The sequence below is a fragment of the Pongo pygmaeus genome, chromosome 2 (genome assembly GCF_028885625.2).
Source record: "Pongo pygmaeus isolate AG05252 chromosome 2, NHGRI_mPonPyg2-v2.0_pri, whole genome shotgun sequence".
Classification (NCBI taxonomy): Eukaryota; Metazoa; Chordata; class Mammalia; order Primates; family Hominidae; genus Pongo; species Pongo pygmaeus.
In genome coordinates this window covers 143,327,181-143,341,509 of record NC_085930.1, presented here as the reverse complement: position 1 = coordinate 143,341,509, position 14,329 = coordinate 143,327,181, and the positions used below count along the sequence as shown (strand labels likewise).

General features: G+C 49.5%; 1 protein-coding gene and 1 long non-coding RNA gene across 3 annotated transcripts in view; one reads left to right on the top strand and one right to left on the bottom strand.

Moving 5' to 3' along the window:
* Positions 1 to 450: 450 nt before the first annotated feature.
* Positions 451 to 14,329, bottom strand: part of LOC134739185 (uncharacterized) — an 86,283-nt gene continuing 72,404 nt past the window's right edge. The window contains exons 4-5 of the long non-coding RNA XR_010125760.1: positions 3,627 to 3,847; positions 451 to 1,016 (exon numbers count right to left, since the gene is read on the bottom strand). This is a non-coding gene — a long non-coding RNA (uncharacterized LOC134739185). The remainder of the gene's footprint in view (positions 1,017 to 3,626; positions 3,848 to 14,329) is intronic.
* Positions 11,531 to 14,329, top strand: part of KY (kyphoscoliosis peptidase) — a 51,244-nt gene continuing 48,445 nt past the window's right edge. The window contains exon 1 of one of the 2 annotated variants that reach the window (XM_054483517.1): positions 11,531 to 11,728. In XM_054483517.1, the coding sequence (XP_054339492.1) occupies positions 11,593 to 11,728 (136 nt within the window). In that variant the 5' untranslated portion in view covers positions 11,531 to 11,592. The remainder of the gene's footprint in view (positions 11,729 to 14,329) is intronic. The other variant, XM_054483519.1, reaches the window with a different exon arrangement.

The window sequence follows — 14,329 nt, the reverse complement described above, 5'->3', positions numbered from 1 at the left end:
AAAGGCACCTAGCATAGGGCCCAGCATAGAGTGGGCACCCAATACATATTTTTCCTTCCTTCTTTACCACTGTCTTAGTTCATTTGGGCTTCTATTACAAAATACCATTAACTGGGTGGCTTATAGACAACAGAAATTTATTTCTTACAGCTCTAGACACTGGGAAATCCAAGATGAAGGTGGCAGCAAATTCTGTGTCTGTTGAGAGCACACTTCCTGGTTCAAAGACAGCACCTTCTTTTTTTTTTCTGAGATGAAGTCTCACTCTGTCTCCCAGGCTAGAGTGTAATGGCGTGATCTCGGCTCACTACAAGCTCTGCCTCCTGAGTTCAAGCAATTCTCCTACCTCAGCCTCCCGGGTAGCTGGGATTACCAGCATGCATCACCACACCCAGCTAATTTTTGTATTTGTAGTAGAGGCCGGGTTTCACCATGTTGGCCCAGCTGGTCTCGAACTCCTGACCTCAGGTGATCTACCCGCCTCAGCCTCCACAGTGCTGGGATTACAGGCATGAGCCACCGTGCCCAGCCGGCACCTTCTTGCTATGTTCTCACATGGCGGAAGGAGCAAAGGAGGTTTTTCGAACTGCTTTTACAAGGGCACTAATGCGATCTATAAGGGCTCCAGCCTTATGACTTAATCACTTCCCAAAGGCTCCACCTCTTGATATTATCACCTTAGGAGTTAGGATCTCAACATATGAATTTGAGGGGGGGACACAAATATTCATCCCATATCACCTTCTTTCCCTACTCCTTCCTTCCTTCCCCTCTTCCTTCCTGCCTCCTGCCTTCCAGCCTTCCAGCCTTCCTGTCTTCCTTCCCTTTTTCCCCTTTATCCTCTCTCTCTTTTCATAATATCTTCCCAGAAAGGAGAGTGCCAAGCATTTCAATTTCTCCTCATTCAGCTCTCTCTCTTCCCCTTCATCCAGATTCTTTGTGTTTCTTCTCTTGGGACCCTCTTCAATTCCATTGTTATCTTCATAAGTGGATCTACACGCTGTCTTCTAGGTCAACTACAAGAGAGAGATTCGTTCATCTGTGTGTCCCCACAACATCAGACACAGTCCTAGAACATAGTGTTGATTACAGATGGAATGAAGGAATCGTAATTGGATGGGAATGGTGGGGGGGGTCAACTGAATGAATAAAGAATGGGTGAATGGACAAAGCATATTAGATGGATGGAATAGAAGGGTGGGGTTGGCTGATGGTTTGCACAGTGGTGTCTAGGTTGCAATGGAAGGAATAGCTAAGTGGAATGGATCGGATAGATGGAGTGGATGGATGGATATGAAAGAGCATGGTGCTCAAGTATGTGGTGGAGTGGAGGGATAAATAGATGGACAGAAGCATATATGCCATGGCTGGCTTTGGGCTTGGCAGGAAGGTTGCAAGAAACTCACTAAAATGTTTTCACCCCCAAATCACAATTTTCATTCTCTCTCCCATTGTTCTCAAACCATAAAGATGGGGGTGGTGAGGAAGTGGGTAGCTGACAACAGCCAGTCCCGGGTGCTACCTGCATTCCAGCCTTGCCCATATCCTCACTAAGGGAGTCCTGCCACAGACTCCAAGCATCACAATGCTTAGAGCCGCAGGGCCCAGAAAGGGGCTGAGGACTTACTTGCCCCTTCCTAGCCCACTCTCCAGTCTCAACCTCAGAAGAGGCCATACAGAAGGAAAATGGACTGTACTAGTGGAGCCTTGACTGTCCTCACACTCAACACCGAAGGTTGGAAAGCTGCCAATTTCACTTCCCAGTCTGCTTTGCCCACAGGACAAGCTTGCACACTCACTGCACCAAAGTCCAGCTGGGAGTTGATGCTATGTTGCCCTCACTAAATTGAGAGCTCCTTGAGAGCAGGAATTGTATCATCCTCACTGCCCCATTCCAGTGATAAAGTTCCTGATACAGAGTTGGCATAGAAAAAAAAGATGTTTGTGAGTTAAGTAAAATGAACAATGAGTCTTACACACAACTGCCTATCTTTGGGGGCAAATAATGATAGACCTTGGTCTAGGACACTGAGTGTGAATCCTAGCTCTGCCACTTCTGAACTACATGATCTTACCAAGTCCCGCACCTCCCTGAGCCTCTATTTCCTCATCTGTGAACTCAGGATAATAGTTGATACCACTCAACTATCCCCTGTGACTTTGAGGATCATATTAGGAACTGGTTTCTAATTTAGTCCTTTTCAAAGCCCCCACCCCCACCCCAGGAGCCTTGACAGCCAAGCCCCAAAGCCGCTCATCCCTCCATCGCAACATCCTTGCCCGGAGGGCAGAGCAGAGCCCTGTGAGGAGGGGACCAGCAGGCCACAGGACTTGAACACGCCCCACTTTCAGGCTTCTGCCACTGGGCCTGTGCATAATCACCCTGACCTCAATATTTCCCTGTGAATTATGGAAAGAGAGTTCTCTGAAAATGAGACGTGTGAAAAGTTCCACCAGGCTCCCCCCTCATCCCCTCATTTCATCCTTTCCAACTTAATAAGGACCGCGGCTTATTAGCTGTTCCTGTCCAGCTCGCCTTGTCCTGTGCCTGCACACGTGAGACTAAAAATACCCGTGGCTCCTATTAGAAGCTCTGCCCCGGGGACAGGCAAGGCTGGAGTCTGCACTGACACTGAAAAAGCTCCTGCATGCCCCCTGGGATCCAGGCCACTGGGCTCCTCCTGCTTGGGGCGGATGAACACCGACATCCTCCCGCCAGGCCCCTGGGGGTCGACAGTAATAATCAAAAGGCTGCTCTTAGCTCATTCGTGGTTTTGTTCAGATCCTCCAAAGCCCTTTTCTGTGTTCCTCCTCACCACCTGATCAGACAATCTTGAACCACCAGGAGAGGTCCTCTCTCAGGGGGCTCCCACCACTAGGAGCACTCACTGCCTAAGCCCTGGGAGTGGCTGGCCCACATTTCAGCCTGCTCCTGGAAAAATGCCTTTTCACTGAAACGTGCAGAATGGCAAGCACATTAGGCTTGAGGGGAGGACTGGGCCCATCCAGAAGCTACTGGGGAACTGTGTGAACCGATTTCTCAATCCTTTCTTTCTCTGTCAGTAAAATGGGCTTAAAGGCATCAATCAGCCCAGCTTTGGGCTATTGTGAAGACTATGTGAGTTCATGGAAATGAAAATGCAGAATTCTGCACAGAAGGAGGTGACTGGTATGGAGCAGACTCTGAAGCCTGACCCGCAGAGGATTCCTTGTTTACGTCAGAGAGAGGGGCGGATCGAGGAATATGCAAGGGGCATTTCAATAGCTGGGTAATCAACACTTGGCTAGGTTAAAGAGGTAATCTTTCCATGCGCTCTCATGTGCCACTGGATACCTCTCTTGGCATTGCCCAGGATATTTTGGAAGTGGTGGTGAAAGACAGATTGATCTTCATCATCTCCCTCCCCAGCAAAGGGCCAAGAATGCCATGGAGTGTAAAGACTCCAAAATTCAAAGTACCCGAAATTTGGAAAGCAGTGCTTCCCACACTTGCACATTATTATATGCAAGAAGATAAGATTTTAATGAGCTCTGGACAGAAAAATATGGAAAGTCAGTTAAGGTGTCATGAACAGAAATACTTTGAGAAAGGGAGTGGCTGACAAACTGATCAGGAAGAGACATACCAGAAAGGTTAAGAATGAAAATTGCTCTTAACAGCATGAATCGTGGGTTATCACTCTGATTGGGGCAGGGGGCAGGGCTGGTGTCTGCATGGGACTGAGCAGCGCTGTCTCAGAACCAAGCTCTCCCCAAATTCATGCTCCAGATGGTTCTGTCAATGTGGAGGATGGTGCCTTCAGAGCTGCTTGTCCTCGTTTAACCTTCTTCTTCGTTCCCTGTAGGTCTGTGAGAGAGACACAGAAGAGCAAATGCTACACATCTCTGGAAAGCTCAGTTCTACCTCCAGGCTAAAGGAAGAAGTCTCAGCTTGCTGGGAGCATTTATTCTGTCCAATTTGATTCAAACATTTGTTGAGCACTTTCTGTGTGCAACAAACATAGGCACAAAGTGTTGGGGGATTCAGGAATGAGTAAGACCATGACCTGGCCCCCTGGCCCTCAAAGAGCTTCAAGTAATCAAAGCTATGACCATGACTCTGCCATAGACTTTGCTACGAAACACAACAGATCTGAGGTAGATTGGAAGAGTATTTTTTTTCCAACCAATATTTAAATATTTGTGCCACTAAAGTAGGAAAAAGGAACTAAGGATATGAATTTTTTAAATACACACACATGCACACACAATACACACACACAAGGTAAATTTATGCTTAAAAATTGTTCAATCTCCATGGTAATAAAAATGAAAATTAGACAGGGTTACCATGTATCGGCCGGGCACAGTGGCTCACGCCTGTAATCCCAGCACTTTGGGAGGCTGAGGCGGGCAGATCACAAGGTCAGGAGATCGAGACTATCCTGGCTAACACAGTGAAACCCCATCTCTACTAAAAATACAAAAAATTAGCCGGGCGTGGTGGCACACACCTGTAGCCCCAGCTACTCCAGAGGCTGAGTCAGGAGAATCGCTTGAACCCAGGAGGCAGAGGTTGCAGTGAGCCGAGATTGCACCACTGCACTCCAGCCTGGGTGACAGAACGAGACTTCGTCTCAAAAAAATAAATAAATAAAATAAAAAGGTTACAATATATCAATTATCATAATGGCAAAGGTTGATGTACCGATAGTTTTCAATGCTTGTGATAGTGTATGGAGAGGTTGACATACACAGCTAATGAGTGTAAATAGGCACAGTCTTTCTGGAAGGCAATTTGACATTTCATATATATATATATATATATATATATATATATATATATATATCAATCTTTAAAATAGTCATAGTCTTTGACTCAGTAATTCCACTTCCAAGAATCTATTCTAAGGAAATAACCAGAAATATAGTCAAGGATATTTATTATCACATTATTTATAAAAGTAGACAATGCAAACAAACTAAAAGTCCAACAATGAGAAAATAGAAAAATGGATTGTGGCACATCAGTATAAAAAGTGACTAAGCAATCTTTTAAATTAGCTTTTGAAGAGTTTTTAGTAAACTATTCATTACAGGTTGAGTGAAAAAAAAATCATGATACCAAACTATATATGGTACAATACCAATTATGGTTTTTAAATAAAAATATTCATTTTTATTTTACACCAATTGATATGGTTTGGCTGTGTCTCCGCCAAAATCTCAACTTGAATTGTATCTCCTAGAATTCCTGTGTGTTGTGGGAGGGACCCAGGGGGAGGCAATTGAATCACAGAGGCCAGTCTTTCCCATGCTGTTCTCCTTACAGTGAATAAGTCTCACAAGATCTGATGGGTTTATCAGGGGTTTCTGCTTTTGCTTCTTCCTCATTGTCTTTCGCTGCCGCCATGTAAGAAGAGTCTTTTGCCTCCCATCATGATTCTGAGGGCTCCCCAACTACATAGAACTGTAAGTCCAATTAAACCTCTTTTTCTTCCCAATTTCAGGTATGTCTTTGTCAGCAGCATGAAAACGGACTAACACACCTATATATAATAAATGTTCACTTATTATACTCTATGTTGTAGTCGTAATGAAAGGAAATACTAAATAACAAAATGTTTAGAGTGATTACCTCTAGATGGTGAGATGACGGGATTTAGGTGGCTTTATTTTCTTCTTTATATAGTTCTTGCACTTTCTAAATTGTTAGTAATGAGCCTGAATTTGACAGAGCATCTTGTCTCCTGATGCCCTGTGGGACTTTATGACCCAGCCCACCCAGAGGGGTCGCCTGAGTCTGACAACTGAGCTGGGGCCTGGCCCTTCAGCTTGGGTGGAGGCCCTGTGTCTCCCCTGCCTGTCCTCTCCATCTGAGCCCAGTTCCCCACCTCACCCAGGCACTCTGCCCCACACTACCCCAAAAGATCCTCCTTTTCTTACACAGCATCTGTATGTGGTACTTGACTGTCTCTTCCTACCATCACCACCCTTGCCTAGCATCTTCTCCAGAAGGCCAGTTTCAGGTGACAGTGGTTTTGATCATGCCTAAGGCAACCGTGGGAACTGCACCCTCACACTTGTGAACAGTCCCTGCTCTCCCATCCCTGCTGACCAGCATCAGCATCGCCGCTCAGGTGGGCAGCTGAAGCTTCACCCACAGCAGACTGGCCTTGGCTGCTCTTCCGCTCCTCTCAGTGCTCTTCCCCTGCACCATAGCACCAACCAGACTGCCCTGCTTTCACTTCCTGAGACACGCCTTTTTCTCTCTCACCTCCATCACTCCTTCCAGCCCCTCCTATTTCCTGCTCAGGCTCCTTCTTGCCTGGAAAGCCCTGTCCCTCTCTCCTACTCATTCATCCCTGAGGACACTGTTTGGGGATGTAGCCTTCTTGGCCCCTCCTCTCTGGGAGGACAGGTGCCCCTCCCCTGTGCTTACTCTTTCATTTCATCCTATGGCATTGCACATAGTAGGGTCTCAAGAACAAGCCGTCATCTGTGCTGGGAAATGTCTTCATGGCAAACCTAGCAGAGGTGGAAAGCTCTCTTTACAGTGTAACCATCCTCACCCCAGAACGGTATGGAACTATCACAACACACTTCCTCTCCATCCCTGGCAGGGCTACTGCTCCTGAAGACTGCTGAATGCTCCCAGCCACCAACTTTTTACTACTGCCACTGCCACCAGTTCTCTCCCCACCCAAAACAACTGATGCCACAGAGCCTGTAAAATCTGTCCCCCAAAGGCCCAGCTCAGGGCTTGAGCTCAAAGAATTTTTCCAAGAACCTCAACAGAGGTCTTGAAACCCCAAGTCAAGGTGTGTTCATCATGATTGTTAAGACCATCTTCCCCACAGCCTGACAGCTGATCTTTTCCTTGGCCTGGGCACTATGCAGCCTCAGCTCATGGGCATGTTATGGTCATATAGGGTAGGGGGGCAGGTGTTGTTCAGCACATGAGCTTTGGAGCATACAGAGTTGGGTGGGGTGTCAAGGGTTGGGTGTCCCCTGCTACCTGTAAGACACATGTGAGACCTTGGGTAGGTCACATTAGGTTTCTAAGCCTCTGTTTTCTCATCTATAAAATGGAGATAATGCAAAGGTTTATCCTATTGAATGCACACAGAGAGTTCACAAGTGCCATTGGGTTGAGAAGGAAGCAGAACTGTGCTGTGCCATAACTCCTGCCAAACAGGCTGCAGCCACACAGATCTGACATCAGTTCTTCAAGGAATGGATTCTGTGGCTCACTGAGTTTTTCTGTGATTGTAGAACAGTGGCCACAGAGCAGTGATACGAGAAGGAAGGCAACACGGAGGTTAGAGATGGCTCCAGTTCCTTCTATACTCCATCTCCAACTGTGAAACCACATCCATGAGACCTTCCCCAGAGCAGGACCCAGCAGGGGGTCTGACCGGAATACAGGAAGTTGCCATAGCTATAACTACCCATAGCTAAGTACTTTATCTCATTTAATCCCAGCAACACCCTCACCCACTTGACAGGAAAACTGAGGCTCAGAGAGGTTAAGTACATTGTTCACTATCACCCTACTGGGAGACAGTGTCTGGAAACAGGTTTGCCTGGCATAACTGCTCCAGAGGGGATTGATATGATTTCCAAATTTGGTGGGTGTGGGACAAGAGCAGGGGTGAGCTTCCAAATTAACTATTGGGATTGTAAAAAGAGGCACCACAGAGAACTGGCATTCCCCAGAAGCTCCAAGGACTGGGGTACCCAGGAAGGCTTCAAAGTAGAGGGGAGGGAATGGCTCCAGTTCCTTCTATACCCGCCCTCCAACTGTGAAACCACATTCATGAGACCCTCCCCACAGGGGGAGGATGCCTAAATTGTACTTGCCAGGGAAGTCCAAAGGGGTTTTCCAGGCAGAAATCATAGCAATAGCAAAGGCTCAGAAGCAGAAGCAAGCTAAGCCAGGCCAGTCAAGAGGCCATGGGAAGCCTACACTAGCTGTGGAAAGGTTTCTGGGAAAGGTATCCAGTATCCCATGTAAGGATTCACTCATCTCAGGGTAGGCTGAGGGAGTTAGGAGACTGGAACTTGGTCTGTTACTCTTCACCAACCCACACCACTCTCTGTGTGCCTCTTCCCCACGTCATCAATGGAGAAAATTCCCTGCCAAAAGCCTTTCTTGCATTGGCTTACTTACTCTATCTCTATATGGAAGAGAGAAACTTTCCTCTTGGAATCCCAAGAGTGGTAAAAACAGCTATGACTGATGTTCCCAGCAAAACTACCACTTCTGAGGGAAAACAGTGAGGGTCAAAACACACTCCTCTCTGGTGACAGCTTCAACTGCCAGGAGCAAGCCCTGCCCCTGGTGAACCTTCCTCATCTCCAAGACAGCAGAACCAACTCAGGGCCCAGAACCATTCAGACAACTGACAAATCTCACCTTCTAGCAAAGGAGTGGATGCAGGGCTACTGACAGTTGGATGTGTCTAAGTGTTGAATTTGACAAAGGTGACAATACAGCTATTTTGACTGTTCTTTGTCTTTCTGTATCCTGGAATTTCCCACTCATTTTGATTAAAATAAAGTTTTGCTCAAGAATGGAGAAAGCCCCTGGTTTGTCAGATACTAAGACAAGGATGCAGATTAATTATTTAGGTCAGAATACAGAGAGCCTTGCATCTTTTTTATTCAAGATGGTGGCAGGATGGAGCGCCTAGTATGGTGTGTTTGGGGTGTAGAGGACATGGTTTCTGCTGAAGCATGTGTGGGTTTGGTAGGGAAAAAGGAAGAGATGGGTCTGGAGATTTGCAGGCTGAGGGTTCTGTCATTTGTCCCGTTGATTGTGTGAGCAGCTGGAGGGAGGATTTGAGCAGAAGGGATAGAGCCTCTACTTGAATGATATCTCAGCCACCTCAGTCTTCTCTTGTCTCTCCTTCCCCTTTCCTGATACATCCAAATGCCTTCAGCCACATCACCTTCCCCATGGTGTCTCCCTCTCAGCCCAAGAACGGATAGTGGGGAAGAGGGGAAGCAGCTAGGTCAACCCAGGCCAAGGATGGGAATAGAGCTGGCATTAAGAAGAGCATCTCATCTATGCTCCTGGCAGGCCCCAGAAGCTAGGCTCTTGGACTGATGGCCATGGGTAAACCTCTGAGAAGAGGGTCTAGGTGTCAGGCAGCATCAGGATCCAGGGGCAGCAGCATCTCCCAGAGCAGTCGAGGTGACTCCAATTTCAGGAGTTTGCTCCAAAGCAGTGTTCACTTTGCAATTCTTTCCAAAGGAAACATTGGTCAATGTCTGGAGACATTCTAAGTTGTCACAATAGGGAAGTGAATGTGATTGGCATCTAATGGGTAGAGGCCAGGGATGCTGCTAAACATTCCACAATATACAGGAAAGCCCCACAAAAGAGAATTATCTGGCTCAAAATGTCAGTAGCGCCGAGGATAAGAGGCCCTGCTCCGAAGCTGTCTTCAGACATAGCAGAGAGACAGGAGGTCTCCACACCATCTCCCCAGACCCCTGGCAGCACATTCCCAGGTCAGAATATCCTTCTCTAGAGGCAGTTCTGGGAGGGGTCACCAGAGTTTGCGAGTTCCTAGCAATGACACTTTCCAGCAGGAGAGCAAGGGTTGGGAGATGGGAATGCAAGTGTAAGGAAAGGGGACTTCAGCTCCCCCCACCATCACCACCACTCAGACCCATCCAGCATCCAGGGGTGCTGCACATGGGCTTCTAGTTGATTTCAGCACTTCAGACAACCTGACACTTGAAGGAGTTAGACAACACTGACTGGACCAGGGTAGTTGGGGGGACTCTGGGACCTGAGAACTGCCTCAGCAATCTCCAACACCCCAAGAGCTTTGCGTAATGCATAGTTCTTACTTCCCCAGCCACATAGAGAGTAAGTGTTAGCCAGCCTCCCAGGTGTGCATCTGTGTGTGTGTGTGTGTGTATACCTGCACACATACAGACAGGACAAGACTCACTTTAGCAGAAGGAAACCTGCCTTGGGAGTCAGCCATCTCCACTTGTCTGTCTGTGGCCTCAGCTCTCTAGGGACTCCAGTTCAACATTACTGGAAGCCAACAACCTCTCCTTCCATCAGATGCCCAGTGGGTGAGTCAGGGGGCAGGGTGGGGGGTGGGGCGCTGGTAATGCAATGAGACAACAGCCTTTACACGGGACCAAACTCTGAGGCACTGTTATTGGAGGAAGACCTTCAGAATCTCAGGGTGTGGCTGTATGGCATCTCTCCTGCTTCTCTGCTCCATCAGTCACTTGTCACTCCATCTGTCCCTTTCCTCACCCTTAAAATGAAGTAAGAATGACAGCTACCATGTGAAGACCACTTTCTATACACCAGGCGCCTTACATTCATGCCGTTCTCACAACAGCCATGTGGGAAATTTTTATCAACCTAGTGATAAGGGTGAGAAGGTGGAGGGAAAATGGCTGGTCCAAGGTCACACAGCCAGGAAGTGATGGAGCTGGTACTGGAATGCAGTCTGTGTGATACAGGCTGCTCCAAGGAGGATCTGGGAACTCTCAGGACCATGCTACAAGGTGGGGTCCATACACTCCAATGCGGGGAGGGCTCCCAGAGCAAAGGCCTCCATGTGGGGGGCATTTATTAACAGTAGAAACTCGAATTAGAGGAACGCCCCCAGCAGGGTGGGCCCATAGTGCCCAGGGGTACCAGGCAGAAGCCTATGTAAACACTCCTGAGACCTACAGCCAAACCCCTGCTGCTGTTGGCTGAGCAGGCCAGGCCGGGCTAAAAATAGAAGGCTTCTCAGGTCCAGCTCCCTGTGCCCCAGCCTCCTCCTCTCCCCCTCCCTCCTTCCCTACAGGGCAGGAGCCAGGCTTCTAGAAGGAAGAGAGATTTTAAGACTTTCGTTTCAGATCAAAGAGGATCGTTAGCTTGATACTCAATGGGCATGTTCCAAGTTCTACAGGGGCCGTAACTGGGGGGAGCTCCTGACTCCAACACCCTACCCAACTCCCTCCTAGGGAGAGAGAGCTGTCAACCTCCAAAACCAACCCAGGGAACGAGCGAGGTCAAAGCCAAAACTTGGCCAATTTCTGCACATCTTGCAATTCAATCTGGAGCCCCTTTGCTGTCTTTCCTTTTCCTGAACCTACTCTCAATGTTGACAGCACTGTGCGATTTCTGTATTTGCCAGGAGCTTCTCGTGGGAGGTCGGCTCCGGCCCTCTCGAGAACCCTCCGGAGACCCTGGGGATGAGGCAGCGCTCAGCCAGAGAAGTCCTGGAGCCCAGGACCGGCGCTTCAAGTGCACCGGGCGGGAGGCAGGGGAGCAGGGAGGGAGGCTCTGGACCGGCCGCCTCTACTGACTATGGCCCCGGTGCAGGTCAAGGCTTGGGCCCGGGGATTTCCTTTCAAAGGTGACTTAGAGCCGCTTCATTAGGGTAGCGCCCTCCCAGGCGGGCCCTAATGGCTTGTTTGGCAGAGTCAGCGAAACACAGCGCCCTGCGGCTCCAGCGGCGGGGGAGCGCCCTCTCCCGCGCCCTCGCCCTCTCCCGTGTGGGGCAGCTGCGCGCACGGGGCCATTTGCAGCGCAAGCAGCCTAGCGTGCGGCCGCGGCGCCCAGGTCGGAAAGGAGGCGGCATCATGGAGCTGAAGAAGGACATCAACGCCGTATCTATCGACATGCTGCTGATCGTGCACTCGGAGAAGCGGCGCGCCGCACAGGGTACGCCCTCAGACCAGCAGGCGAACCCCAGAGTGCTGCTGCAGCGCCGAGGAGGTAACGCGCGCCCGACCGGGGTCCCCGGGTCCCCCGGCACCTCGGCCTCCTTGCCACAAGGGCTCGCCCGCCGGGGGGCGCCCATTGCTCCCCCGAACGAGGTCAGCGAACCCGACCCTCTCCCCCATGGCTGCCGTCGCTTCCCCGTAGTGGCACCGGCGTCCCGTGGCAACGCGCAGTCCCGTGGCAACGCGCAGCCCCGTGATTGCCCCAGTTTGACTCCCTGTGCAGGCCTGCGGGTGCTTCCGTCACCCCTGGGAGTCTTTTTCCTCCCAGCCACTCCCTGACGGGTGTAGAGCAAGATTGGAAGATACCCTGGAGGAAGGTGGCCAGAGCCTCAGGGCTGACTCATGGGTAGCAGAGGCCTGCTCCCCCTCACAGCACACTGCAGGGCACAGGGGACGCTGGGAAACCGTTGTGCTGAGTCAGACTTTTAGATGGGGAGCTCCCTGTGTGGCCTTGCACAATTTACAGCCTCAGTTTCTCCTTTCTTGAGACTTTCTCCCAGCCTCCTATAGATGGAAGGCATGAAAGGCGTAAAAGGAAAGCAGGTTTGGATAGGGTAAGATTTGAAACCTGCTGTCTCCACTTGAACTTATCCATCAATTTTACTTGTCCTACACACTTTCTGGGTAAATTTGTAAATTGTAGATTGGTAAAATAAAGTGACTGTTTATAGAGTCATTGTGGAAAGCAGGATCCGGGCCTCTCTGTTCTCCAGACGACAGAACACAATGTGAATGGAGTACAGATGGATGATAATAGAGGTTAAATAAGCCCCTGAAAAGCCAGAGAACCTCAGGGTCCTGGATGGCAAGCTGTCTCCGAGGCTGGTGTGAGGATGCACTAGGCGGACTGCGGGCCAGTTCTTTAGGAGTTAGGCCTGACAGCCCATGCAGGAGAATGACTTCTGCCTCTCTCCTCCCCTCCAGCTCTGGAGCTCCTTGGAATTCCTGCTGCTGCTCTGCCCTTCGTTCTTCTGTCCCCAGAGCCTCTGTGCTCATTGAACATCCACCTTCCACCTGCCTTGCTAAAGTAATGCTGCTGTGGATGGCCTTGCCACTACCAGCCACATAGGCTGGAGCTGCCTCCAGAGCCCTGGGAACCTCTTGGGAAGGCAGGCAGAGGAAAGAAACAGAATCTAGAGGGCGGAGTGTGTTGACAGGCACTCTAGTCTCAGGGCTGATTCTTGACTGAAGCAGGAGTTGTTTGGATTCGTTGGCTCTTTAGTTCTCAGACCTGCTCTTGGGAGAAGGGGAAATGGCCTGCCCAGGGTATTTGTAATTAGAAAGTCAACAGAGGGCATCAACTTCTTGATAGAAATGAGACTGCTCTGAATACATGTACCACAGTCCAGAATGCCTTCTCCAGTGTGTGTCGAGGCCTAGTTCCAGGTCAGCCCACGAGTCTCCTACTCCCAATCCTCTCTGATCACATCACTTCTAAAGGCTCTGACACTAGAAAGGGCAAAGAACGCAGAGAAACCCAGGAAACACCAGGCATCAGGACTGCCCTGAGAGGTGCCCAACACCTAGCACAAACTCGTCATGACTCCAGACTAATGTATGCACACTTGCGACTATGACAGAGAAAAAAGACCCCTAATGGCTGGGCCCTTTCTGCTGATCTTTTTCTCCAAATATTTTTCTGACGGCTGTTTCTCACCGATGCTATGAATGACAGTGTAGAGATCTGTGTCACTTATTCATAACCAGAGCAGAGAAGAGGGAAAGTGCATGGCTTTTGATGCCTGGTGGGCAGCGATGATATTCATAGACCCCAGGCTAAGCCAGCCTGCAGACCCTCTCCTCGAAAAACAGCCTAAGGGAGGAAAATGCCCAACAAGACCAGCTTGTTCTGAAGCCTCCCATGGGTGCAAAATCTAAAACAAACTCTTGCTCACTTCCAGGTATCTCCTCCTTTCTTCTCCGCACTCCAGGTCCTCCACTGGAGAGTGCATCTTCCTTGGCTATGTAAAAGAGGGACTAGGCTCCATGTCAGAAAAGATCAAAGCTCAATTATTGTTGCAATGCAGAGGATGGAGTAATCCGTAACGAGTAGCCCTTCTGCCGGTGGACTTGTGGAAGAAAAGAGTCAGGGGGACAAGAAGGCAAGGACAGTGTGGACAGGCTAGGTCACTAGGAATTTGGGCTGCAGAACCAGCAGATGTTCTCTCCCATTTCTGTAAGGCCCTAGCAGCGTCCCAGTCATTTCCCTAGAACAGTGCTTCTCCAAAACGCACCTGAAAGCCCTCAACTCCTATCGGAAAGTAGAGTGCATATACTTCTGCGGCAGTAGAGGATATAGCCTATAGCTGCCTGGGGCAAGACCCAATGAGCTTTGAAGTCTTAGGTCTTATCTCAAAAGTCTATGTGGTTTGTGTATCCTACTCCATAGGTGTGTCATGAGGGTTCCAAGTGGTAAGTCACTGGCACTGGCCATGGGGAACTCTGCAGAAAAGAAGGGTGTTAAGAAGGGAGTGGCAGCCCCTGAGTGGTTGAGAGGGCTGGAGAATAAGACTCAAGGCTGAGCTTCCAGGAACAGTGCCATAAGCAGCACCACAGAGCTGGTCTAGTGAGGAAACCTCCTCGGCCACCAAGG